The 25,647-nt window shown below is 35.0% G+C and overlaps 3 protein-coding genes across 6 annotated transcripts in view; all 3 read right to left on the reverse strand.

Moving 5' to 3' along the window:
- Positions 1–457: 457 nt before the first annotated feature.
- The window catches only part of LOC111413967 (apyrase-like), an 84,529-nt gene continuing 59,339 nt past the window's right edge, over positions 458–25,647 (reverse strand). The window contains exons 1-2 of the mRNA XM_023045108.2: positions 10,433–10,770; positions 458–1,841 (exon numbers count right to left, since the gene is read on the reverse strand). Coding sequence (XP_022900876.2) covers positions 465–1,841; positions 10,433–10,744 — 1,689 coding nt within the window. The 5' untranslated portion in view covers positions 10,745–10,770 and the 3' untranslated portion in view covers positions 458–464. Of the gene's footprint in view, positions 1,842–10,432 lie in introns of the transcript that reaches the window.
- Positions 10,759–12,698, reverse strand: LOC111413964 (snake venom 5'-nucleotidase-like). 2 transcript variants are annotated; one of them, XM_071196051.1, is made up of 3 exons: positions 12,596–12,698; positions 12,189–12,399; positions 10,759–12,137 (listed from the first exon to the last, which is right to left on the reverse strand). In XM_071196051.1, the coding sequence occupies exons 2-3, from the start codon at positions 12,189–12,191 to the stop codon at positions 10,776–10,778; spliced, it is 1,365 nt and encodes a 454-aa protein (XP_071052152.1). In that variant the 5' UTR covers positions 12,192–12,399; positions 12,596–12,698; the 3' UTR covers positions 10,759–10,775. The 2 variants fall into 2 exon arrangements, with proteins under 2 accessions (XP_071052152.1, XP_022900880.2); XM_023045112.2 differs by lacking the exon at positions 12,596–12,698 and having other exon boundaries at positions 12,189–12,495.
- On the reverse strand, positions 13,171–15,763 carry LOC139429783 (uncharacterized). 3 transcript variants are annotated; one of them, XR_011640368.1, is made up of 2 exons: positions 15,107–15,211; positions 13,171–14,505 (listed from the first exon to the last, which is right to left on the reverse strand). XR_011640368.1 is itself a non-coding variant. In XM_071195935.1 (2 exons), the coding sequence occupies exons 1-2, from the start codon at positions 15,671–15,673 to the stop codon at positions 13,593–13,595; spliced, it is 1,245 nt and encodes a 414-aa protein (XP_071052036.1). In that variant the 5' UTR covers positions 15,674–15,763; the 3' UTR covers positions 13,176–13,592. The 3 variants fall into 3 exon arrangements, 1 of the variants encoding a protein (XP_071052036.1); XR_011640367.1 differs by having other exon boundaries at positions 14,989–15,211; XM_071195935.1 differs by lacking the exon at positions 15,107–15,211 and adding an exon at positions 15,342–15,763 and having other exon boundaries at positions 13,176–14,505.

Consider the following 25,647-nt stretch of genomic DNA (forward strand, 5'->3'; position numbering starts at 1 on the left):
TTTTAATTGTTTAGTCCTAAGAATTTTGAATTGTAATCTGAGGGATATGGTTATCTTTTATTCAAAAATTGACGTAAGTAGAAATAAGGACACAATAATTTTTAATTTTCTTTAAGATTGACATAACCTAAAAATAATTTTAATTTTCCTTTCTTTTACACACTGTTTTGAATTTCAAACTTAATTTTGATTTGATTATCTTGTATTCATGTACAGGAATTTTCCTGAAGATGAGGACTGGATCCTCGAAACATGTAGAATAGAGAACTTAAATAAATATAACATTGAAAAAGTATAGAAAAAAGTATTTTCATCTAAATCAACACAATGTTAAGAAAAACCAAAAACAATTATTAAAGTAATGTAGGTACTGCCTTGACCACAATAATTCGCGAGTGGCCAATATCTTCGCTTTTGGTCGAGCCTATGGTTTAATTGCACTTTAGTACACAATAACTACTAGTTTAATCTTTAATAATGAAAAATAAACATACAAAAAAAAGTTTTTCATCCAAAATAATTCTCAAACCACACGACTCATACTTTTTCATCTCGATTTGTTCCTCCACCTCCAAATCAATAATTTTATATTTTCTAAAATACCTTACAACTGAAGTCGTATCGGCGATATCGTATCTTTGAAGATTTTTCTTATTCTTATTTAAATCTTGTTGCCCATCACCTCCGGTGCTTAAAAACGAAGTGGTAATAATCCTATAATTTTCGTTCAATCTAATCGGTTCGTATTGGGGCGCTTCGCATTTTTGACACCGAACCTGAACGCGTAAAATTCGATTTCCCACGTTTTTACTTCTATCATACGTGACGGTCAAACCGGAAAGTTGTAAAAATCTGCCGTTAAAATAATTTTCGTCCGCGTTTTCGCTCACGCTTACTTCTAAAACTTTTAAAAGAGTTTCTCCGGTTATTTCTACGGTAACTAACGGTCCGAAATAAGGGAAAGCTTGAAAAACGTCATCGACTGTAACGTTTCCGATGTCAATGCTTTTTCGGATCGATCCCGAATTAGCGAAAGCGATCGAGCAATTCGCCCAATACGGCAAATTTGGTTCTTCGTCGTTTATGTAGTCGATAAAAGAATTTGTTAATAAATTACCTAGGTAACATTCGGTGTAACGACATGAATGTCGGCTTAAATGAGTTTTTGATTCGCCAATAACCGTTTTTGTTTCTTTTTCGATTTCTTTTCGGTGAGTTTTAACGAGTTTTTCAATGTTTAAATTTTTCGGAAAATTTTCTGATAATAAAATCGGGTTTCCGGAATAATTTAGTAAATTCCCATTATCGCTAAATGTTAAATTAAGCACCCCTAAATATTTTCCGTAAGCGTAAGCTTGAACTACAAGAACCGTTTTTCCCGATTTTTGAATAACCTCTTTTGGGTAATCATCAACGGGCGATTCCAAATCCGGTTGTTTTCCGGTCCATAAAAACGTATCTGTATGCCCACCCACGACGATATCAACATCCTCAATTTCTTCGGCTATTTTTAAATCATCTTCATATCCCACGTGGCTTAAAACGACGATTACATTAACGCCCGATTCTTTTAATTGTTGAGCTTCAGTTTTGATCGATTCGATTTCGTCGTTTATTACGGTTCCTTCGCAATTTGCGGCTTGTAACGTATCGGTTGTTAGAACGCCGATTATTCCTATTTTGAACGATCCTATTTTGAATGTAATCGAAGGTTTTACGAGGTTATTTAATTCTGGTTCGGTTACGAAGTCGGTGTTGCAAGATAGGCATGGGTAATTTGAAGATTTTATGAATTTCGTTAAGTTTTTGAGCGAATCGTCGAATTCGTGATTGCCCAAACACTGAAATAAAAAAATAAGTTTATTTCAAAGAAAATTTAAATTATTTTGATATTAAATTAAAGTTAATATACAGTCCGCGTCAAAAGTGCAAAAGAGAAGATCACAACGTACAGTTTGACAAATCTATCTTGGCCGACTTGATTTGATAAGTCCAAAGAATGTTTGAACACACCTTTATATTTTATGGGGAACGTATCGTATACAGAGTTCCACAAAAGTATTCATGTATGTATTTCATATGGGATATTATGACCTTAGGTTAATTAGTTATTTACAACATTACTTGTCACTGCTTACGGTCGAGGCGCCACATGATGACCAGTTTCAGAATGATATAATCGCAATTATTGAATCTCGGCTTAATAATAATAATAATAATAATATTTATTGATGTATGATAGATGTGTTTTTCCTTTGAGGAGGTTTCCTACGGTAAAGTGTGTGATGTAATAGCAGAACTAAAAAGTACAAATAGTTTTGATGCATTTTCTTTAAATGCCAAGCTGATCAAAACAGTCAAAAATCTTATAGTTATTCCATTGGCTAAACTTATTAACGAATGTATTCGCACTTGCGTATTTCCAGACTGTCTAAAAATTGCAAAAGTTGTACCTATACACAAGAACGGTTCCGTACACGATGTGTCTAATTATAGACCTATATCTATTATACCTGTAGTTGGGAAGATATTTGAAATTAACACTTCCGGTCAGGCGATTTCGCTAAAATTCAGTATATGGTAATTTTTTGTCATCTATTAGATGTATACGAAAGTATATGTTAGGCTATATAGTATATGTGAGGCAGATTATCCACGTTGCGAATCGGAAAGTTTGCATTTTTATTGAACTGTTTTTCCACCAAAGCCCATAGATTTTCGATTGGATTAAGATCCGGTGACCACGCTGGCTAGGGTATTCGCCTAACCTCATTATGATCATCAAACCAATCATGAACAATTATTGATGAATGCACGGGCGAATTGTCTTGGACTATCGTGATGATCCCTTCTGGATACAGGTTCTTACTGGTGGTATCAAAACATCCTCCAGCACTCGAATCCATGAATGCTACCATCCTCAATAACCCAAGGGAATGCGACCACTTCTTGTATTGGGTTTAGCATCATACCGAGACGGTTTTACCTTCCCATTTCGTTTAGTCTCAGAAATCGAATTGAATAGAAACAAAAGATGTCCCCGTCTTCTTCCAGTACCAGCGTCATGTCGGAGCTAACAGCGGCTGATTCGCATTAAATCTGAACAGAGCTGTACCTTTAGTCGCGGCCGGGGCGGTCCTGTGCGACCCCAGCACACGAGGATCGCGCTCTTGTGCTCAGCGCATTGAGTGCGTCCTCCTCAAGGCAATTTGGAGCTGTTTGGCCACCGGCAGGGGAAGGCGCACTCACTACGATACATACTGCGACATACTGCGTCGTGCGATACAGTGGATTCCAGTAACACCCGAGCACTGCAGCAAACGTCACGAGTAGGGTACGGAATACCGGAATCCCGGTAATACCGATACCGGGATCCCGACCGATTTCGACAAAATTTTAAATACCGGTATTTATTCCACAATACCGGTATTTTTCGGTATTTTCGTATTTTTATAGTGAACTAAAGCGACAACGAAGCATAGTAAAACTCTAAGCGTAACAGAGATACTATATGTATGTCAGCGTCTATCCGGACCAATCGCACTTGTAGGTAGATAATATAAACTACTGGCGACAACAAGTTGTCGCCTGAAGCAGTCGGACAAAAGAACTCCATTTGGTGTTTTTAATCCATAAGAGAAGACAATTTAATCAGGTAAGTTTTTAATTGTTAATTACTAACAAATATATGGTAACAAGCTTCGGCAAGCAATGATAGCTGTAAATTCCGTTCATTTAAAAGCGTAAATTTTACGTAGTAAATTGTATATCGACTAGATAACAAAATTAGAATTCACAAATACGTGGAATGTAAAAAGTTTTCATGTTGTTTAAATGAATGATTTAAATGATTTGATGAATATTTAATAATAATGCCGATTATCTTTGTACGCTCTTAGAATATTATGGAAAACGAAGATTTTGAAGAACATGTCAAAGGGCATGATCAAAGCTCCGTGTGGTTTTACTATCTCATAGAAAAAAAGGAGAAGCAGAGTGCTAAATGTAGGAAATGTTCAAAAAAAATAAAGTGCGGAGGAGGTTCAACATCTGGTCTACACACACACTTAAAGACAATACATGATATAAATTTATTTAAAAGAAAATTACCAGAAACCATTCAGGGAAATAAAATAGAAACACAAAATAAATTAATAAGTGCATATTATAAAAGTGACAAACAAGAAAAACTACCAGAAATTCTAGCGAGGATGACGGCACGTGATGGACTTCCTTTTAGACTATTCTCTACATTAGAGCAGGATTAATTGCACAAGGATTCAAACACTTACCAAAAGATTCAAAAACAATAAAAAATATGGTAATGGAGTTTACCAAAATAATAAAACTAAATATGTTCAAACAAATAAGCAAATTAAAATTAAATGGTAATAAATTTAGTATGACATTTGATGAGTGGACATCTATCAAAAATCGGCGATATTTAAACGTCAATATACACACTGCAAATACCTATTTTAATATAGGTCTAATTAAAATAAATGGGCAATTGCCTGCAGAAAACTGCTTGGAGATTTTAGAAAATAAGTTAACAGAATATGGTATAAACATCTATACTGACATCATAAGTGCAACAACCGATGGAGCTGCTGTTATGAAAAAATTAGGACGTCTGGCACCATTCGAACACCAATTATGTTATGCCCATGGTATTCACTTGGCAGTCATGGATGTTTTATATGCAAAAAGACATCAACAAGTAGAAGAAGACGATAACTTGTTAGAAGAAGAAGTTAGTGAACATGAAGATGATGACGATGAAGAAGAAAATGATGGGATTGCTGTAGAATGCAGCCATAAAGGCGTCAGTAACATTGAATATCCACAATTATCGCCTATTATTAAAAAAATACGTGATATTGTAAAAATTTTTAAAAGATCACCATTGAAGAATGAAACATTACAAAAATATGTGAAATCTGAGTTCGACAAAGAAATATCTTTGGTCTTAGACGTTAAAACAAGGTGGAACAGTTTACTTATAATGTTAGAAAGATTTTATGCACTGCGGTATTGTCTACAAAAGGCAATAATAGATTTAAAAATAAGCATTGCATTTTGTGAAGAAGAGTTCGCCGTAATTAATGATGCAATATCGTCACTAACACCTGTCAAATTAGCAGTGGAGGCTCTATGTCGGAGAGATGCAAATCTCTTAACGGCAGATGTAGCTGTAACATTTATGATGGAAACTCTTAAAGAATCAAATTTCTCAATTGCAATTAACCTATATAATACTTTATTACAGAGACTATTAGAACGTCACTCAAGTTTGTCTCAAGTATTACAATACCTACATAACAATACACAAAATAACTTTTTTTCATTATTAAGCAAAACGAATATAAAACAAAAAATTCTAAATTTATTAAATAGACTAACGGACGAAAATAAAGAAAACCTACCGAGTACATCACATGAACAAAAAGATTTAGCTAGTACATCAAGTGAACAAGAGTCATTAACATTAGCAAACAAATTAAATATGCCTATTAAAGAAAAATTATCATCTGCTCCACTAATTTCCAAAAGTCTTACTTTGGAAGCATTGGTAAAAAAGGAAATGAGCTGCTTTGAAAACGAGGGAGTTAGAGGCAGTCATCTTCAAAAAATTTATAACTACTTAATCACCATTCCTCCTACAAGCGTGGAATCAGAGAGGGTTTTTTCATCAGCTCAATGTTTTTGTACAAAAATCCGTTGTAAACTTAATGATAATACATTAGAAAACCTATGTATTTTAAGAGCACATTTTAATAAGTCTTATGTATGAATAATTATTTATTTTACATTTCTATAATACATTTATTATCAAATTTCGTTTAATTCATTATTTTACCTCTCCATTTTTAGCTGCTTTATATTTTTTTCCAATACCGGTATTAATACCGGTACACCGGTATTACAGTGAAAATATTCCGAAATACCGGTATTCAATTTTCGGTCGGTATTCCGAACCCTAGTCACGAGTGGGTCGACGCTAGGCATTAGTGGGTTGACCCTCTCGCTACAATATAGCGACTTGTAGACTCCATGCCACGTCGTGTAGCGATGGTACGCGCAGCTTACGGGGGATACTCTCGCTATTGATGTTTCTCCTCCCAGCAGAGTTGTGCCGTTCTCCATGTGAGAGTAAGTTACACTACTTTAGTGCTACTTCCATACCAAATTTTATTGCGCTAACACACGCGTTCAGATTATACAGGGTGTGCTCGTGAATTATTTCCAACAGTGTATTTTAGCGACTTTTAATTCCTCAGGGAATATTCCGTGTTTGAGGCACATGTTAAAAATGTACACTAAATGAACACATAGAATGGTATAGATTTTTTTAAGAAGGCCATAGACATTCCAAATATGTCCTTATATGTCATATATGTCACTGCTTTTTGGTGCAAATTTCTTTACTATCGACATAATCTCTATAGTATCGGTGGGTCGTAGAAAACATGACGCATTGTTTTGTATTGATATAGTCTTCATATAATTGTTTGCAAATCCGAGTTTACTTCATTCATTAAACTCTTCAGGTGTAACATCAATTTTTCTCTTCGCTTTCTTGTTTACCTTTAATTCATTATTTATTAATTGCCATACCTTCTTTTGCTTGTTTGGTGCATTATAGATCTCATTTTCGTTTTGCAATTGCTTTTCACGTTTTATTTCGTTTCATGATTCATTTTTATATTTATTATAAATTCTGTATGCCTCGTGTCTGTTTTTGTACATTGCGCAAGAATACTTCAAATTTCTATGGTGTTTATTCTATCCTTTATTCTTGTTGGTAAATATTGGTTGAAACGCATACTAGATTGTAATGTAATTTCTCTTTTAGGACAATATTTGTTAAAGACGGATATCAAATGACTAAAGTATTTCGAAAACAGATGTTGATGATTCTCTCGAAGTTTCGAAAAATACAGTGTAAATTAAAACTCTCAGAAATGTCTTGCAGTTGCACAACTTCATACTTTTCTATGGCTTGTACATTTATATTAAAATCTCCCGCAACGTCTTCTTCTATGCTACGTAATATATCTTGAAATCTGTCAAAGAATATTTCAAGATTTCCTCCAGTTGAACGGTATATACTTATTAATATTATTTTTCTTTTCAGGGATTGAATCGCAGAAATTTCTATATGTTCTTCTATTGATAGTGCCCTTAAATCTAATCTAGCCTTTCTTTAAAGCTTTCCGTATTTTTTACTAAAATTACACACCCTCCACGAATGGTATTGCAACGGCAAAAAGAAGCACCCATCTTGTGATTATTGAAATTTACTAAAGTAAGTTCAGTGGAAGTTAACCAGTGTTGGGTGATAACTACGTAATCAACAGCCATATTCTGCACAATTGTAATAAAACCAGCGTATAGGTATAACAAGTAAGGATAAAGACAGAAAATTGCGAACTCAAATCTGATTCGCACGCGCTAGGTTTAGGCTGAGTTCACTTTATCTCCGCTGGCGGCGCTAGTTTATGTCATTTTTAAACGGTTTTTGCTATTATAATAAACGTTAGTGAAGTTAAAATGAGTGAGTGTTGTGTGAGAAATTATTGTCATACGTTTCCGTCGACAAAGGACACACATTTATTTCGGTTTCCGAAATAGAAATATTTATAGTTTTCTGTTATACGTTTTTAAACTGTGGCGTTCTCTTTGGCGCCATCTAGTGCCATTAACGCGAACCCAGCCTCAACCCCTTCCTAAATGTTGAAAAATGGAGACATAGAGATCAAAGGCATTGCCGCGAATTGTCTCTACTTGTTATACCTATACGCTGATGAAACGGTCTATTTTATTGTACAACCCCTGTATATTAATATTTAGTATTTTTATTAAAAATCTTATCTGTTTAGTTGGATTTTTACACTGTTGGAAATAATTCACGAGCACACCCTGTATAATCTGAACGCGTATGTCTAGCGGAATAAAATTCGGTATGGAAGTAGTACTAAAGTAGTGTAACTTACTCTCACATGGAGAGCGGCACAACTCTGCTGGGGGATGAAACATCAATAGCGAGAGTATCCCCCGTGAGCTTCGCGTACCATCGTTTCATGACGTGGCATGGAGTCTATAAGTCGCTGTATTGTAGCGAGAGGGATGGCCAACTATGCCACCTCAACTCGCCTCCATAGCACCAAAACGTTAGCCGGGGAAGCCGGATAACGTTGAAGTCTCCGACCAGTCATTTCCCAAACATGTTCGATTGGACTCAGATCCGGAAAACGAGCTGACCTAGGAAGCATTCGTATACGATGCTCTTCCACAAAGGTCTGTACAATACGCCCGATATGCGTTCGGACGTTGTCGTGCATGTATAGGAGACCTGGACGCCGCCGAACATAGGGAAGCACAACGGACCGTAGCATCTCATCTACGTATCGTTGACCCGTCATGGTCTGCTATACACGCAGCAGACATGTACGTCCACCATGTGTAATAGCACCCCATACCATAATGCTCGGTTGTCGGTGGATAGGGCATTCTTGCACGCACTGTTCGAGTAGACGATCACCACGTCTCCGACGAACTAAAATTCGCGCATCACCGGTGCTCAATTCGAATCTTGATTCGTCGGAAAACAAAATGTCCCTCTACTCGGCAACCCACTAATGCCTAGCGTTGACCCACTCGTGACGTATGCTGCGGTGCTCGGGTGTTACTGGAATCCGCTGTATCGCACGACGCGCGCGCAGTCCACTATCTACCAAACGCCGCCATACAGTTCGCGTAGTGAGTGCGCCTTCCCCTGCCGGTGGCCAAACAGCTCCCAGTTGCCTTGAGGAAGACGCACACGACACTAAAGAGCTGAGCACAAGAGTGCGATCCTCATGTGCTGGGGTCGCGCAGGGCCGTCCCGGCCGCGGCTGTAGGTACCTATGTCCTACCTCAGACCATTCTCGCCATGCCCATTGCACTGCCGATAACGACCGCTCGAGACGACGCGCAATTTCACAGAATGATACACCCTCAAACATTCCTCGCTTAAGTAACGCGATCGCCCATCCATTGCATTCCCGCCACACCAAAATCGACCGGTATTTTCCATCCACTTCGGTCTCCATAGCGACGGAATGTTCCAGTTGGAAGAGCGGCTCAGTCAACAATGAAGCGACGGAACAACTCAAAACTCGATGAATAAACTCGTCTACAGTAAACCTTTATGCTCCGCAAATATTATGGATTTATCTTCACGCGTTCAGATTATATAGGGTGTGCTCGTGAATTATTTCCAACAGTATAGTTTAAATTTTAAATTTAAAACTTGCAACATGAATCCCAAACATACTTTTTCTAATGTTTTGAATGGAAGTTTTTTTGCAAGGCTCGAACTGGGCCGGTTTGTTTTGAGTCAGCGTTACGGGTTTATTTACGTTCGCATAGTGATTTTTGGTGCCATCTGTTAATTCTGAATAAGAATCAACGGTAGAGTTCTTTAAAATCGAAGATTTCTTTAAATGTTTCATTTCGTTAATTAACGACTTATTTTCTTTAATTAACTCATTTTGAAAGTTATTATTACCTCTAATACAATTGTTTGAATTGCTGCTATCATTTCATCAATAATTTTTGTGAATACCGAGTTCTGGCTTTCTTTGGTTATGTTGTTACAAATCTCACAACACCAGACCTTTACTTCTCCAGTTTTTTAAGTATTATGAAGCTCTCCGTGGAAATGTCGACACTACAAGATAAATAATCATCTTGTCAAGTGATGCCTTTTCTACACGAGTTACACACAATCGCCATATTTTCATCAATGAGGAGCATTGCATGTTTTTCTATTGCTGAAAATGTATCAATCTGTTTAAATTGGATTATCATGAAGATATCTACATGCTTTCTACTTTCTTGCTTTGACTTTAAGAAGAATTAGTACATCTTCAACAATTCCAGGTTTATATTTGAAAGACTATTTCACTAGGATAAAGTGTTGTGATCGTATTTCCTCATAACCTTTGGTCCAGACCTTTATTTATAGTATTATCACTCCAGCAAAAACTATTATGTGTATCCAGTTCCACGTATCTTTCCTGGTCTTCATTAAACACTTTTACTAAATGTTTAGTTTGCTGTTCTAGTTTACACTTTAGTCGTCAATCCTCGTATTGAAGTAGCTTAACTTGTTTCTTCAATTTGTCTGTTTCACTACTTTGATTCACTATTATATTATTGTCCTGAGCAGTAACAACATTGTTAATACTCATGTCACTATCATCATCAAGGGCCAAGTTCTGCAGTAATTAGATACAAATTTAGTTTTAAAAACTTGTTACTACTTGTAAGAGTTGTTAAAATCTTTTACTGAAACTTACAAAACAACATACTAGTGGTAGCAAAACTTAAGGCAACTAATAAAGCAATGGTTTATTTATAAGGCTACATGAACCGTCTATCTTACCATTGCATCCGGTTCTAAAAGATTCACATAATCCGATACAATTTTCCATCGACGTAGCGAAAACCAAACAGTCCCAAAGAATACATCGCCCGCAATTAAGAAAAAAACGGGCGGCGATTTTTTTAATTCAGCATCCTTTCTAAATTCATTCACTAAATGCGAAATCCTAGAGACTCCTCCAAACACTTTTCCACCCTCGTTCAACTCGTCGAAATGAGCGTGTAAATCGTTTATATGAAGAATCGTAAAGTTTACATCACCAAACGCTAGGTGAATTAAAATTTGCGTTAAAATTAATTTAAAAAAAATCATTTTTGACAATAATATCGGACATTGACATATTTTAATAAAATAAACTTGATAATAACAAAGTTAAATTGATAATAAATCGATTAAAAATCATTTTTATCCCGCAATTAACAAAAATAATCCTTCCTTCTACATCAACATCAACACTGTTATATTTCCTAAAGTACGTAATTATAGCTTGATTATCATTAAGATCAAACATTTTCTCATTTCTCTTAAAAGATTTTAATTCATCTTGCCCATCACCTCCGTACGCTAAATACCGATTAGTTACCACTTTATAACTTGATTCTAAACCTAAAGGTTCGTATTTTGGAGATATACATTTTTGGCAACGCGCTTGTACGTCGATTATTCGACTTCCCGATCGTCTCGTTTTATCGACTTTTACGATTAATCCGGCTACTTGTAAAAATTGCCCATGTTTATCATCAACTACACCTCCAAAACCAACTTCTAAAGCTCCTAAAAGTACCTGCCATGTAACATCGATTAAAACTAAGGGCTCGCAATAAGGAACTGATTCATAAACATGCCCAATCGAGACTTTCCCACTCGGAATCACTTTTTTGATCGATCCACTGTTTACGAAAGCGATCGCGCAGTTCGACCAATACGAATTAGCTGGATAATAATCTCTTACATAATCAATAAAAGAATCGGTTAATAAATTTCCGAGGTTACATTCTTCCGAGCGACATTTCTGCCGGGATAATTCGTTTATAGCTTCGCCAATTATTGTGTTTGTTACGCTTTCAATTTCTTTTTTATATTGTTGAATTAGCTTTTCGACCTCTTCATCTTTTTGAATATCCGATGATAATAAGATGGGGTTCCCCGAGTAATCGATGATCTCTCCTTTATTTGAAACTTTTAAATTAAGCACTCCTAAATATTTCCCGTAAGCGTAAGCTTGGAGAATCAAAACTTTTTTCCCCGACGATTTACGAACGATTTTCGGGTACGTATCGGCGGGTTTTTCGGAATCCGGGGGATCCCCGGTGTATAAAAAAGTATTCGTTGTCCCCCCAATAATTATATCGATATTATCAAGGTAATCGGCGATTTTTAAATCATGTTCGTAACCCACGTTGGTTAATGCGATGATGATTTGAACCCCCTTATCCTCTAAATTATTTGCATGGCGCCTAATCGAATCGATTTCGTTGTAAAAAACGCTCCCTCCCGCACTAGCATGTTTCTCAGCTAACTTTAGGGTTACTCCGATAACTCCAATTTGAATCGAATCAACCGTAAAAGTAACCCAAGACTTCACCTTGCTGTTTAAAGCGGATGTGGGATATTTCGTGTTGCAAGATAATAGCGGAAATTTCGATGATTCGACGAATTTCGTTAAATTTTTGATGGTATCATCGAATTCGTGAAGACCAACACTCTAAAAATTACAAAAAATTAATTTTTGATTAAAAATATTAATAAAAGCTACCATTGCATCGATAGGTAATAAATTTAAAAATTCCGAAACAATTTTCCAACGGTGTAAAGCAAACCAAACCGTTCCACTAAATGACTCCCCCGCGTTCAAAAACAGAACTGATTTGGGATCCTTCGCCGCTTTCTTCAACTCATTCGCTTTATAAGCTATCCGAGCAACGCCCCCATAAAAATTCCCGTTGTCATCGAATTCATCGAATCTACTGTGTAAATCGTTTATGTGTAAAATTGTGATATTTATATCGCCTAATACTTGATAATAAAAATGTAAATAAATATGTAAAAAAAACGTTTTCATTTCATTCGACAAGTTGACATATAAGTATAACCTCAAAGTATTAATTTAATTAATTGAATCGTATAAACTAAAAAATTAATCTAATTGTTTTTTTAAATTACCTTTAAATAACGAAAATAAGACTTCTTAGTGGTTTATAACGCAACATCACATATAAAAACCATTTATTTGCGAATTTAACTTCAACGATTCAAACGTAACCAAAACGGTTGACAGTTCGTAATGATAACATAACCTCAAACATCAAATAATGTTATTAATCAAAACGAATTAATAATCGAAACTTTTAAAGGTCGTTTTAAAATGATTTGAAACTAATTTATAAAAATAAAAGTGAAATTACTCCAAAAATTGTGTTAATAAAATAGTATTTCTAAAATTTTTTTTTTATGTAAAGTTGGCAGATTTGGAAATCGGCCATCTTGGCCTATACAAGTGGTCATTAAGTATGGAAGCGGGTTAATATCTCCAAATCTTTGATTATATATAATATGGATTGAGCTAACTGAATATATCTACTAACAAAAATGTGGCTCAAGGTGAATAGATACAGATGGAAAGCGATAATGTGAAAGTGTAACAAAGATAGACATAAAACGGTACTAAACAGACGGGCGCATGCGCACAAAAGTGTCAAACCTCTTCCATTTGACGTTTAGGCTAGGCGGACATAAGGACCCAGGCGACACAGGCAACGCAGCGCAGTACAGGGTAGAAATCTGTGTACAGTACATTTTGACGTGAAATCGCAAATTACAACGCAGTACAGGGTAGAACAGTAACTTGCGAGACAGAAACGTGTGGCGCAGTAAACGATACACAGATTTTAGCGACACGTGAGGGATTTGTAATGTTTATGATCTTAATATTTAAGGTTATGTAAGTAGTGGTCAATAGTGAAAATGAGTATCAGCGAAAAATTAATAGAAATGGTACGGAACTATGATGTATTATATAATACAAATAACCCTGACTATATGAAAATTAAACTTAAAGATGAAATTTGGGTAAATATTGCAAGAGAATTAAAACTAAACAATGGTAAGTATGAAAATAGTTTATTTAAAGTAACTTTATATGTTCTTTTTGTAAATGTGTTTAATATTTTCCTCGTAATATGCTATCTCTTTGCCACTGTACAGCACCTGTAGTATTGAAATAGTGTGTATAATTTTCACGTACTAAGAAAGCATTTCTTGAATTTCGCGAGTTATTATAGCGTATTGAAGTTAGTTGGTCGGAGAGGAGTTCTTCATCAGCAATATCCTCCACATTTGTAGCAGTACTAGTCATTCTAAGGTAATTGTGTAAAACGCATGCTGCCTTAACAACATTATCAACACTAGCAAGTTTGATTTCAAATGGTTTTCTAAAAACATGAAATCGCCCAGCTAGTATCCCAAATGCACATTCTACTGTTTGTCGTGCGCGCGATAATCTATAATTGAATACCTTATTTTCATAATTCGCTGTAACTTTTCTTTTGGGGTAAGGTCTCATTAAATTTTCTAGTAATGGAAAAGCCTCGTCCCCCACAAAAACATAAGGCAATTCTTTTTCACCACCGCTAATCATATCTGGTTCCGGAAGCTTAAGAGTTTTGTTTTGTATTTTCTTGTATAGTATGCTGCTAGAAAATATATTCCCATCACTAAATCGTCCCATTGACCCGATATCTACCGTAATAAATTTATAGTTTGCGTCTACAGTTGCCATTAGTACTATAGAACAAGTATGTTTATAATTAAAATAAGAAGATCCACTTTTGGCCGGTTTCTTGACCACTATGTGTTTGCCATCGATCGATCCCACACAATGTGGAAATTGCCATCTTTGCTCAAACTCCTTTGCAATTTGTTTCCACAGTTCTTCTGTGGGGTCCGGTAAGAAAGTTTGTTGCAGGCATTCCCATATAGCCGCTGATACTTCATTCACAATCTTAGATACTGTGCGATCTCCTAATCTATAGCTATATCCAATACTTTTATAACTATTCCCTGACGCCAAATATCTGAAATATAAAAGTATTCAATAGCGTACCTTTATTTAACAGGTGAAGAAGCGAAAGATGCTTGGACAAAATTACGTAATTGTCACCGTGACGCCTTAAGAAGGCAGAAGAACGGACAACCGAAAAGCGGTGCTGGAGGAGGTAAAAGTGTCAAACTATGGAAATATCAAAAACAGATGGAATTTTTGTTGGCGCACATGCAAAATAGATAACGAGAAACCAATGTAACAGAAGATAAATTTGATAATGAACAGACTGAAGAAGAAGAAATAAATTGAAAACACAGAAGAAAAAGGAGAGAATGAGGAGGACCAAGCAGAAGTGCACAGAACGCTCACAACTGCACCTAAACCTAAACGAAAAAAAGGCTGTGATGTTGCTGATTTAATTAAAGCTTCTTTAGCACGTCAAGAGCATCGAAGTATGGAAAGGGATATGCATAGAAAGCGAAGAGTTGAAATCGAAAAAAATGACGAACTGTACCATTTTTTTATGAGTATGTACGAAACAACCAAGCGATTCCCAATTCATTTACAACATCTTGTAAAAAGCAAAATATTTGGTATTGTATCTGCCTCTGAAGCAGAAAATTTAAATTTACCATTTAGTCCTTGTGCGTTATCCCAACCTCAACCCGTCGAATCCTTACCCTCTACAGTACCCACACCACAAACTTCATCTTCAACTCAATTTTCCTTTGAATCCTTCAACTGAAATTACACCTAGATCAACACTTCGACAAGAAACCTCCGATTTACATGATAATGTCTCAGAACAAGTTTTTTGTTTATTATAGAGATATCGCTAATAAAATATTTTCACCAATAAAAAGTTACCTTAGAAATACCGCTAGTTTTTCTTTTGTTGTTATTTCTTTATGTGCACGGCTGCCTTCATGATAGATTTTGTTTTGAATAGTATTGTGTATTTCTTCAAATTGCATACGATTCATTCGGAAATAATTTGTAAACTGGTCATCTGAAAACTCTGAAGTCAAACGAAATTCTCCATGAGTTTCACGCTTTCGTAAATAACTGCTTTTCCATATCCTTTTTTTTCTCTTGAGTTTTGTAGCTGCATATAATAACGTACAATTTATTAACGCATCTAAATCCGAATCGGAGCTTAAATCGGTGTCTTCCATTGCACAGATAGTAAAATACTGCATTATAATATGCGCTCTCTACTGCGTAACTACGCGCACGTTCAGTTTTTCTGCACTGTTCCTGCCCTGCGTCTGTGTGCTTATGTGCGCCTAGCCTTATCGTTTTGTTGTGTCACAGCCAGTCACACCGTTATGTTTAAAAATGTATTGTTTCGTGTGCAAAGTTCGCGATAATACAGTTTCACATCACCTGTAAGTATTATAAATGTTACTTCTAATTGATAGTTTTTTATCTTATAAATTAACGCACTCCCATTATATGTCAGTACGCTTCTATGTCTATCTCGGTTCGATCACCTTGCGCAAGCTATCTCTCTCGTTGGTTCAATCCATATTATATATAATCAAAGCTCCAAATGTACTTGTCGAATCAACAAGAAATTTGAAATGTAAATTTGATTAAACAAAATCTTTTGTTAACAAAATGTTGGTGTGAAGTTATGCATAAATCTCAGCCTAAAACTTAAAACATTAATAATTCCGTAATCAATACGATTTGGGTCATCAAATTTCACACAAATACGCTATCCGGAATGATCATACATTAGAAGAGTGTCAGAATGGAAAGAATCCAAAGTGTTAATCCTTTGGAACACCGTTAGCGAACAGAAAATGTTCTGAATACCTAAGACAATCCAAAATAAAGGAAATTGTTGAATTTAATTAAATAATGATTACCTTAGTGATAGTAATGTAGTTATTAGAAATATAAATTATATATTATTTAACCTTGTTAAAATAATAATATAAATAAACAGTTGTAAAAAAAAATAAAATTGTTACACGAAAGGTTTTTCTCAGTTTTACTTAATAATACATCAGAAATCATGACACGAATTGCTCACCATTCACAATTTAGGCAGCAGAAATGGCTGGCCCATGATTCTTCCAAAATGTAGTTTTTGGAGTCCCAACCTCTGTCATGAACTGTCGTGTTGTACCTGTGTTTGTAACGTTCAGAGTTTGGATATATTTCGTTTAATCTCGCAGTGTAGTTGTAAATGCCTGAATAGATGGAACTTTCACACAGGTTATAAATGCAAAATAAGGCCCATAAAACGCACAAGAAGATATATTACAATTTCTATCTGATTCCTGTCGTTTTATCTGAAAGACTATTTATGTCTACAAGTTTGTTCAACCATTTTCTCACCTAACCCAAGTTATCATGAGTCTTTTATGAACTTCCGCAATAATAATAAAATCCCCCAATTGAAGCCATATACAACATTTTGAACTCAAAAAGTTGCTACTTTCCCTCATATGAACAACCAAAATATAGCACTATATACACTAAACTCTACGTACTGTTTTTATATAGTTCATTTCAGTTTTTTTTTACAAAGTGTTATATCACTTGTAAAGAAGGGTTTCCTTGAAGTTGAATTTTTTATGGCATAGGTTGGGTCATTTTGGATTCGAATTAACTCGTTTTGGAGTTTGGTTACCTTGTAGTAGAGTTTATTGATGGTTTTTGGACCTGATATGGTTTTTGAAAATTTCATACTGTTTTAAAGTTTCACTATGATATTTCCAACTTTTAAAACTCTTATTTGAAAGAGAACAGAAATAGTAAACGCAACTTCGTGTCATTACGAGAAAATTTGTAATTTAACGGCTCCCTAAATTCTACTACAATGCTAGATCTGTATTCAAAGTTTGAAGTACTTTTTCTATAGGTGTTGCATTGCTGCCAAATTTTTCAATAATTTCATCAGATGATCTTACTCAGAATTATCACAGCAAGTTTGGCCGCTTATTACAATATTCAGAATAGAGATTCTGGCTCTCTTTTATACGAAAACAACCATAGTCTACTTGAAACGTGTTGATGATTTCTTGTAGTAAATATTAATCAGCATAATTTTGCTGGGAAAACAGAATTATGACATATTGCTGAACAGAAAATACTATCATCGGAAGACTAGATCGTTCTTAGACACTGGGAGCATACTAGCTACTGCTTCCAGGAGGCTACATATCGTTGGCAGAAGACCAGATACTGTGGGCATAAGAGTAGACCCTGCAGCTAGAACATACTAATTTACAACTACTAATTTTTGGAGTCCCACGATATTGTCGTGTTGTACCATTGTTTATAACGTCCATCGTTTTTTTTTCTCAGTTTTACTTAATAAAATATCAGGTTATGGACCCAGGGAATTCATAAAATGAGCTCCAATACATTTAATATTGAGAGCCTAAAGCTAATAATTATCATACCTGGAAATTTCGCATGCAAGTGCTACTAACAGAAAAAGACGTTGATAAAAGCGTGGAAAAAGAATTTAAAACGGAGGATTATGGAGAAATACAGAAGAAAGAAATGATGAAAGCTAAAAAAATTGATAATAAACGTAAATCCCTAATAGTGCAATGTTTGGGTGATTCACAAATTGATTTGATAAGAGAAAAAAAGTTTAAAGAAAGTTTAGAAGAAAGATATGAAAAGAAAGGAATGAGAGGACAATTAATGTTAAGAAGGAAGTTGATGAGTATGAAGTTGGGAGAAGGTGAAGATTTGGATGTATTTTTAAGTGAATTTGAAGATATTGTACGACAATGTACAAGGTGTATGTTATCTTTGTAACAAACTAAGACATTTTCAACGAGATTGCCATACAAGCGATCAAAGTGGACTTCAAGGTCAAAGTCGTGGTTACTTCAGAGGCAGCAGAGGAAGATATAATAATGGAAACTTTAGAAGAGGATTTGAGAGAAAAGGAGCATGAGGAAACTATGGAAGAGTAACCAGGGGATACCATTATGATAATCATAGATATCAAGGAAAAGACAAGTTTCCACAACATGTTGGAAATAGACGCAGTCATCAGGCAGAAAAGGAAGATCATCAAAGCAGTAATGAAGAGGAAGAAAGCACCTGTTTTATGCTAAAGACTGAAGTGAGTGAGTGTATTAAATAAGAAAAATATTAATTTTTATATTGACACATTGAAAAAACTAAAGACACAAAACTACCAATAATGAATAAGCTTTATATTTTTTATGTTAATATTCTATAACGTTAAAAAGTTGTTATAAAAAAATGAAAGGGGTTGTGAATTTCATTCTCTTAGAGGGCGCTAGGGAAGATTAAGGTATTAAGGTAACATATAAAATTTCAAATTCTACGGTTTACTTATACTCAAAATAAAGGATAAAATGTAAATTTTTTGCTCAACTTTGACAGCTCATAGCTTGAAAACAAAAGAGTTGCTACCCTATGTTTATACAAAAAAATAGTGTTATTTTGCAAGTACTACGTCTTAGTAAAGTTTCCCGATTAAAAACTGAACCACCCTGTATATTTACAATCCCTTTCCCAATCTCGTCTGAGGGTCCTTCTAAAGGTCCTGAAAAAGACGAGTCACCAGACCTCTGGCTCGCAGAAGAACCATCCTCTCACTGACTGAATTTATCATAACCTATTTCAAAGTATTGACCTGTATAGGTAAACATTTGTTACTGTATGTGTTTATACAGGATGTCCCGCGTAAGCAACAAAGTACATAATTGGCATTAACGAGCCGAGACGCAGTTCTTCCTTAAACAAAAGTTATAGGAAGTTTAGCACACTATAAACGGAAAATTTTTTTATACATACAGTGTGTTCCCTAACGACGTAGTGAAATAAACATGTTATTTTAAATAGAATGATATAGTCTTTATTGCATATTCTGATTCTACACACAATATCACCACTTCCAATAGCTCCAATCTCCAATATCAGTTCATTATGGAAACATCGCTAGCTCGGAAGTCGGACATTTGGGTATCTGTCACGATATAGTCTTTGAGCAGGACGAGTATTTCGTTGACATTGTCCCAAAATAAAAACCATGGTCATAAATTCGGCTTTTGTGTAATTCATAATCAAGCATTAACCAATAAACAACTAGTCTATTAATAAAAATATGACATTTAAAGAATCATTTAATTTGTTAATTATAGCGGTATCACTTGAAAGCTGTCAAATCCGTATATTTCATGGCCTACCAATAGAAAAAATAAATAAAATCTGCCATTCTTTGCATGCTTTTGATTCATTCTATCTCAACAACTGCAACAGATAGGTATAGGGACATGTACTGAAGATTTGTAGAAAATTAAATTCTCTATCTGATAAGCTAATCAAATATGAAATTTTCGCCTTTTTTGCAATTGAATATGGTAAAACAGTAGTTACATTTTTGAACATCCTGTATAAGATAGACCGATGTAGCCAATGGTGCTCTATTTAAGGATATTCAAGCAACAACTGTTACAAATTTTAACTTTCTAGCTCGATCAGTCGCCAAGATTCAGATTTGAAGGGCAGTGTTAATTCTTAAAAAAGCTTCTAATTAAAATAACTCAAAAATTAAAAGTACTAGATATCAACATGTCTTATCAAAGCCAACTTAGTTTTGTGTGTAGAATCAGAATACGTAATCAAAAGTATATCATTCCATTTAAAATAACAAATGTTTATTTCAGTACATAGTTATGGAACACCTGTATATTCATAAATTGTCAAATCACGGGGCAGTTCGATGGAACTGAAAAAGGAAGATGTCATAATATACTAAGAAATAGAATTAAAATAGACTGTGACTGGAGAATGGTATGAATGGAAGTTCGAACTCCAAAACCCGACCAGTAGAAGAAGAATAACCTCAAAATTTGTATTTTATTTATTTGTATTGTTTCTAATTGTATTAATAATAATAAAATAGCATTTTAAATAACATCTGGACTTTATAATAATAAATCCATTAGTTTTATTCATTTTTTTAATCAAAACCATCGTTTTGAGGTTAAATTTCACAAGATATCCAAACAACAACTTATCATTTTTATCGAACTCTAAAATTTGTCTTAAATTGTCTTCAATATAAATTAATTAATAAAAGAATTAAGAAAATAATTAAAATAATTGTGAGGAAAGTGAGGTTAGGGTTGATTTGTTTTTTGAGGTTACGTACAGTTTCAGCACCAATTGGTCGACTTCTAGATCATCTCGCATCCAAAACGATTCTTAATCCATTACAAAAACACTTCATTTTACAAATAAACTCACTTTTAAAGTTTTCGTATTGTTATTCGCGTTTTTATTAATAATTTTAAAACAACACTAAATTCAAAGCATCGTTTTGACATTTCTTAATAGCGACATCTATCGTTGGCGGTAACAAGTTAAATTAATAATTTATTAATTTATACCAACATGATTCTTAATCCATTATAAAAAGAAATTTCGTTTTTGAAAATATCATTTTCAAAGTTTTCGTATTTTTATTAACAATTTTGAAACAAATTAAAACGTAACAAAATTGTTTTTGAACAGCGACATCTATCATTGGTGGTAAGAAGTTAAATTAATAAATTATTTTTAATATTTATTTAGTTTTCCTATTGCTTTTTTTTTTAAATAAAACAATAAGAATTATTTTTCATTTTTATGTTATTATTTATAATTATGACTTACCCAGCATTACGAAGATCTTAGTTGAAGTTTTTTCATGGGGGCCAACCTGCAAAAAAAAAATTAATAATTAAATAAATAATAAAATAAAGAAATAATAAATTTAAAAGGGAAGAATTTAAAATGCAAATTCAAATTTAATTTATCTTATTACACTTTTTAAACCTAACAAACGATTATGTTTTACATTGATCCTTATTTACAATCAAATACAATATACAAATAAATGCTTCTTTTCACACAATTTCACCCCATTTACATTTTAATTAAGTTTCCGAAGCCACGGAAACATTATCGGAATCCGGATCAATAATAACCTCACCAAGCTCGATCAGTCTTCGTTTAAAAGCACTCAATTTCACCTCTTGATCACTTAAAAGTTCGAATAAATCGTCTTGATCCTTCTTTAACGCATTAATTTTCTCATCTTTTTCTTCACATTCAATCTCCAAAGCTTTTAATTTCTCCGATACCTCATCATCGGGATTTGTTATAATTAAATTTTTTGTTGTATTTGTAGCCCCCGTCGATAATTGAGCTTTTAACAAGGTGTAACTATCGTTTAATTGCGAATAAGATTGTTGTAATTCATCAATTTTTATGGTTAAAGTAACTTTTTCGCTTTTGAGTAACTCAATTTCTTTTTTCGCTTCATTTAATCGTTTATCTTGGTCTCTTATTACATCTTTGTATTGCAATAAAAGCGCGTTTTCGTGTTCGCTTAAACTTAACTCGGTTAAATTCCCGTTTGATAATTCCCTTTGTACGCCTAACGCGTTTATGACGACCCCTTCTAACGCTTTAAATAATTTACAAAATTCGTATTCTAATAATAATTCATTCGGGTTGTCTACTTTAACTTGGGGGCGCTTCGAAGCTTTCGAATAGCTTTCGTGCCGCGAAATTTCGCCCAATTTTCCCAAAAACACCTCGATCCCAACTCGCTTTTCAATTAATTGCGATAAATTCTCTTTGTTGTAATTCGCGATTGTGTTGTCGTTAAAAACGATGCATAACCCCATAATAAAGGCGCATAATCCTTGGATTAATTCCTCGTTGTTATCGAATTCTGACGCGGAGGTTTGCGTGAAACCTTGAATTTCGTTTCTATACTGTTCACAGGGAAATTAAAAAATTCCTGGACTCTGTGTGTTCTAGAACTCCAGCAGACAGTGGTTATATCATCAAGGCAGCTTCTTAGAACTCTCATTAAGCCATTTGGTTCCAGGACCAGTAGGATCTCATCCCATCGTGCAGTATTGAAAACGTTCTAAAGGATATCACAGATGAGTTCTCCAACACTTTCTTGTTGCCTGTTTTTAATCACTACTACAATCAAAGAAAATGGCTAACCAATGCCATTCGTTTTGGTGGCCGATGACCTTTTTCTCTATTTGAACATATGATGTGGCCATATGCAGGAAGAATCTTTCCTAATATTAAGAGAACATTAAACCTAATGCGCATCTAGCCTTAAAGTTACATATATCATCAACCATACTATTCACAGCTAGACGAAACCTTTTTTCGCAGTCTGCTTTTTAATTTTGAACCTAGTGATGAAATAGAAGAGTGCTGAGGGGGCGAGATGGTGGCGCTATCAAGAGAATTTGCAAACTAATATTGCAGGTAAACATTTATCCTGTGTTAAAATTATGAGAGCAGATAGTTGTCATCATCATGCCTGTCAGGACAGTTAGATCCGGAGTAGGCATGGGCATTAGTGGACCAAATAGCCGCATTAAATTGCCCGTCAGCTCGGACATAACCATTTTTCAAGCAGAAGTTCTGCACCGTTTTGAACCTAGGAAAGGTTCCAGAAAAGGTCAAAAGGTTAGGTGAGGAAAGTAAGAGTGGTAGATTGAGAAGGCAGACAAGTTGGTGGAATGAGGAGTGCAGAAGAAGCGAGGGCAATTACAAAGAGCGAAAAGTAGGTATCAGAACCGACGGACATTAGGTGGCGACACAGACAATCTAAAGCAACGCTTTATGGAGGCGCGAAATAGTGAAGGCGAAAAGGGAAGAGATTGAGTCAAAAAGGAAGGATGGAAGAAACTTTGGAGAATGAGTGCAGTATAGAGAAAGAATGTATTGATGATAGGAGGAGAGGAAGGAGAGAGATACAAAAATAGGATAGAAACAATGAAAGACCTGTTCTGGACATATTTTCCGGACGACAGGTCAGAGGATGATATGGATCGTCGAAAGACTCCAAGGATAAGAGATAAAGTGGTGAAGATGGTGGAAAGAAGCAGGGAATATAAGGATGAATGAAGGGTGGAAAAGATAGGTATCTTTTCGATCGGGAAGATAGATATTTGATAGAGTGGTTGTGGAGAAACCGCTGGCTTACATAGACACAGAGGGTAAGTTGGATAAAGGTCAAAAATTAAAATAGGGATGTATGGGGAATGAGTGGTGTTATCATAAGATGGCGGTGAAAAGATGAGGTTGATAGATATATAAGGTAGATAGATAAGCATGTGGTGGAAGTGTATACGGATGGGACGAAGAAAAAGAATAGAGAGGACGATGGCCGGCGAGAATATGGTGAGTGAATACAGAATCTTGGTGGATACAGCTCCAATCACGCAGGCAGTGATTCATTCGATTAAATTAGAGGTCAAATATACATACACTGTTTAACGACAATACGACGGCGGTAGAGTAATTGCTCAGGATTTAAAGGAGAAGTGTGGAGAATAATAATTGAGAGTACGAGAAAGACAGTGAATTTGAGGTAGAAGACTAGGGAAGACCGAAAGTGTGTGTGCAGAAATGTGAAGGAAGTAGTAAAAGAGGTGGGAGAGGCATGGAAGAGGAGATAGATGGAATCAGACAAGAGATGCCAAAAGGCAGGTCGGACGCAGTTGCACATGTTTTCTATTTATGGATAGCAGGATATTGCGTGCGTAACAGATGATGGGATGCCCGACCGGGACATGGTATACGTAATTAAATTTTTTTAAGGATAGCAGTAGGGTTGCCAACTTGATACAGGTATATGCTGATGATCAGATCATCCTCCTGTCTTATTTGTCAGCAAAAAACCTTGAAGAAGATCGAGAAATTGGAAGGAATGTGACTAAACGACTGATTTAGAATCGATATAAGCCGATTATAAACCTCAAATAGCTGGTTTAGTCTATAACTCAAGTAGGTTTAGATACCTCAAAGAAGAATGATTAGAATAGAAAATACTGCCTCTGTCCCAAATTATGGTATACATTTCTCTAAAATTTATGGGTTAAGGAAAGTTTGAGAATTAACGAGTTTCTATCCATTTAATATAATCTACATGCGGTGTTTCTAATAAAGTATTAGGCGGCTGTTTAAAAACAGTTCAGTTGTTACGCACGCGTCAGTTGAGAAATGTCAATTTGTCCGACGATTACAAGATACCCGTTGTGTCAAAACTGTGGGAGATATTTATCACGAAATGTACAACAAAGACATAAAGACGAAGCAACTAACGTATGAACAGCGTACCGGAATTTTACAGTTCTACAAGGTACAAGGAAGTTTGATGTTTCCCGACTAACTGTTACGCGCATTGGGAATAGGACGAAGGAAATATTTGTGTCAATGTGGCTTTCAGAAAAAGTATTGTGGCGACTACGTACATATAGACGAAAAGTGGTTTTACTTATCGCACGTTAAAAGGTCATATTACATCACGCTGGACGAAGCAGAACCAGAAAGGCACTGTAAAAGCAAACGGTTCGTAACTAAAGTTATGTTTATGACTGCAGTGGCCAGACCACGCTATGACAGTGCCAGAAAACAGTATTTCAACAGCAAAATAGGACTCTGGCCTTTTGATTATAAAGAACCTGCAAAAAGAAACAGCAAGAATCGGACAAGAGGAACAATGGTGACCAAAAACATCGAGTTTATTAACACAGGAGAATGCAAAGAGGTGATTATCGATAACATTTTACCACCCATTAGATCCAAATTCCCAAAAGCGCAATTTATGTCCAACAAGATATTGCAAAACCGCATTCTTATGAAAACGATGCAGAATTGCTGGTGTATTAAATTCAAATCGCAGCCACCGAATAGTCCTCATTTGAATGTTTTGGACCTTGGCTTCTTCAATGCTATTCAGTCTTTGCAGCACAAAACATCGCCAAAAGCTATGCATGAATTAATAAATTGTGTTGAAAGTGCCTTCGACGCATTAACTAAAGAAAAATTAGATAACGTATTCTTGACACTACAAAAGTGTATGGAGCATAAAATTGAGCACATGAATAATACAATAAAGCAGTTTTCAAACTTTTGTATACCATAATTTGGGAGAAATTGCAAAGAGAAATATATACAAAAATTTGTGACAGAAAGAATGATACCTAATGAGATTAAATCTGAAACATTGTTAACAACCCTGACATCGAACATTAATTTTGCATAAAAAATCATTCCAAATATGTGTTTAAGTTAAAATATTTCCATGTATCTAACTTTCTTATCTTATAACCTCAAAATTTGTAGTTTATTTATTTGTATG

This window comes from Onthophagus taurus, chromosome 5 (genome assembly GCF_036711975.1).
Source record: "Onthophagus taurus isolate NC chromosome 5, IU_Otau_3.0, whole genome shotgun sequence".
NCBI lineage: Eukaryota > Metazoa > Arthropoda > Insecta > Coleoptera > Scarabaeidae > Onthophagus > Onthophagus taurus.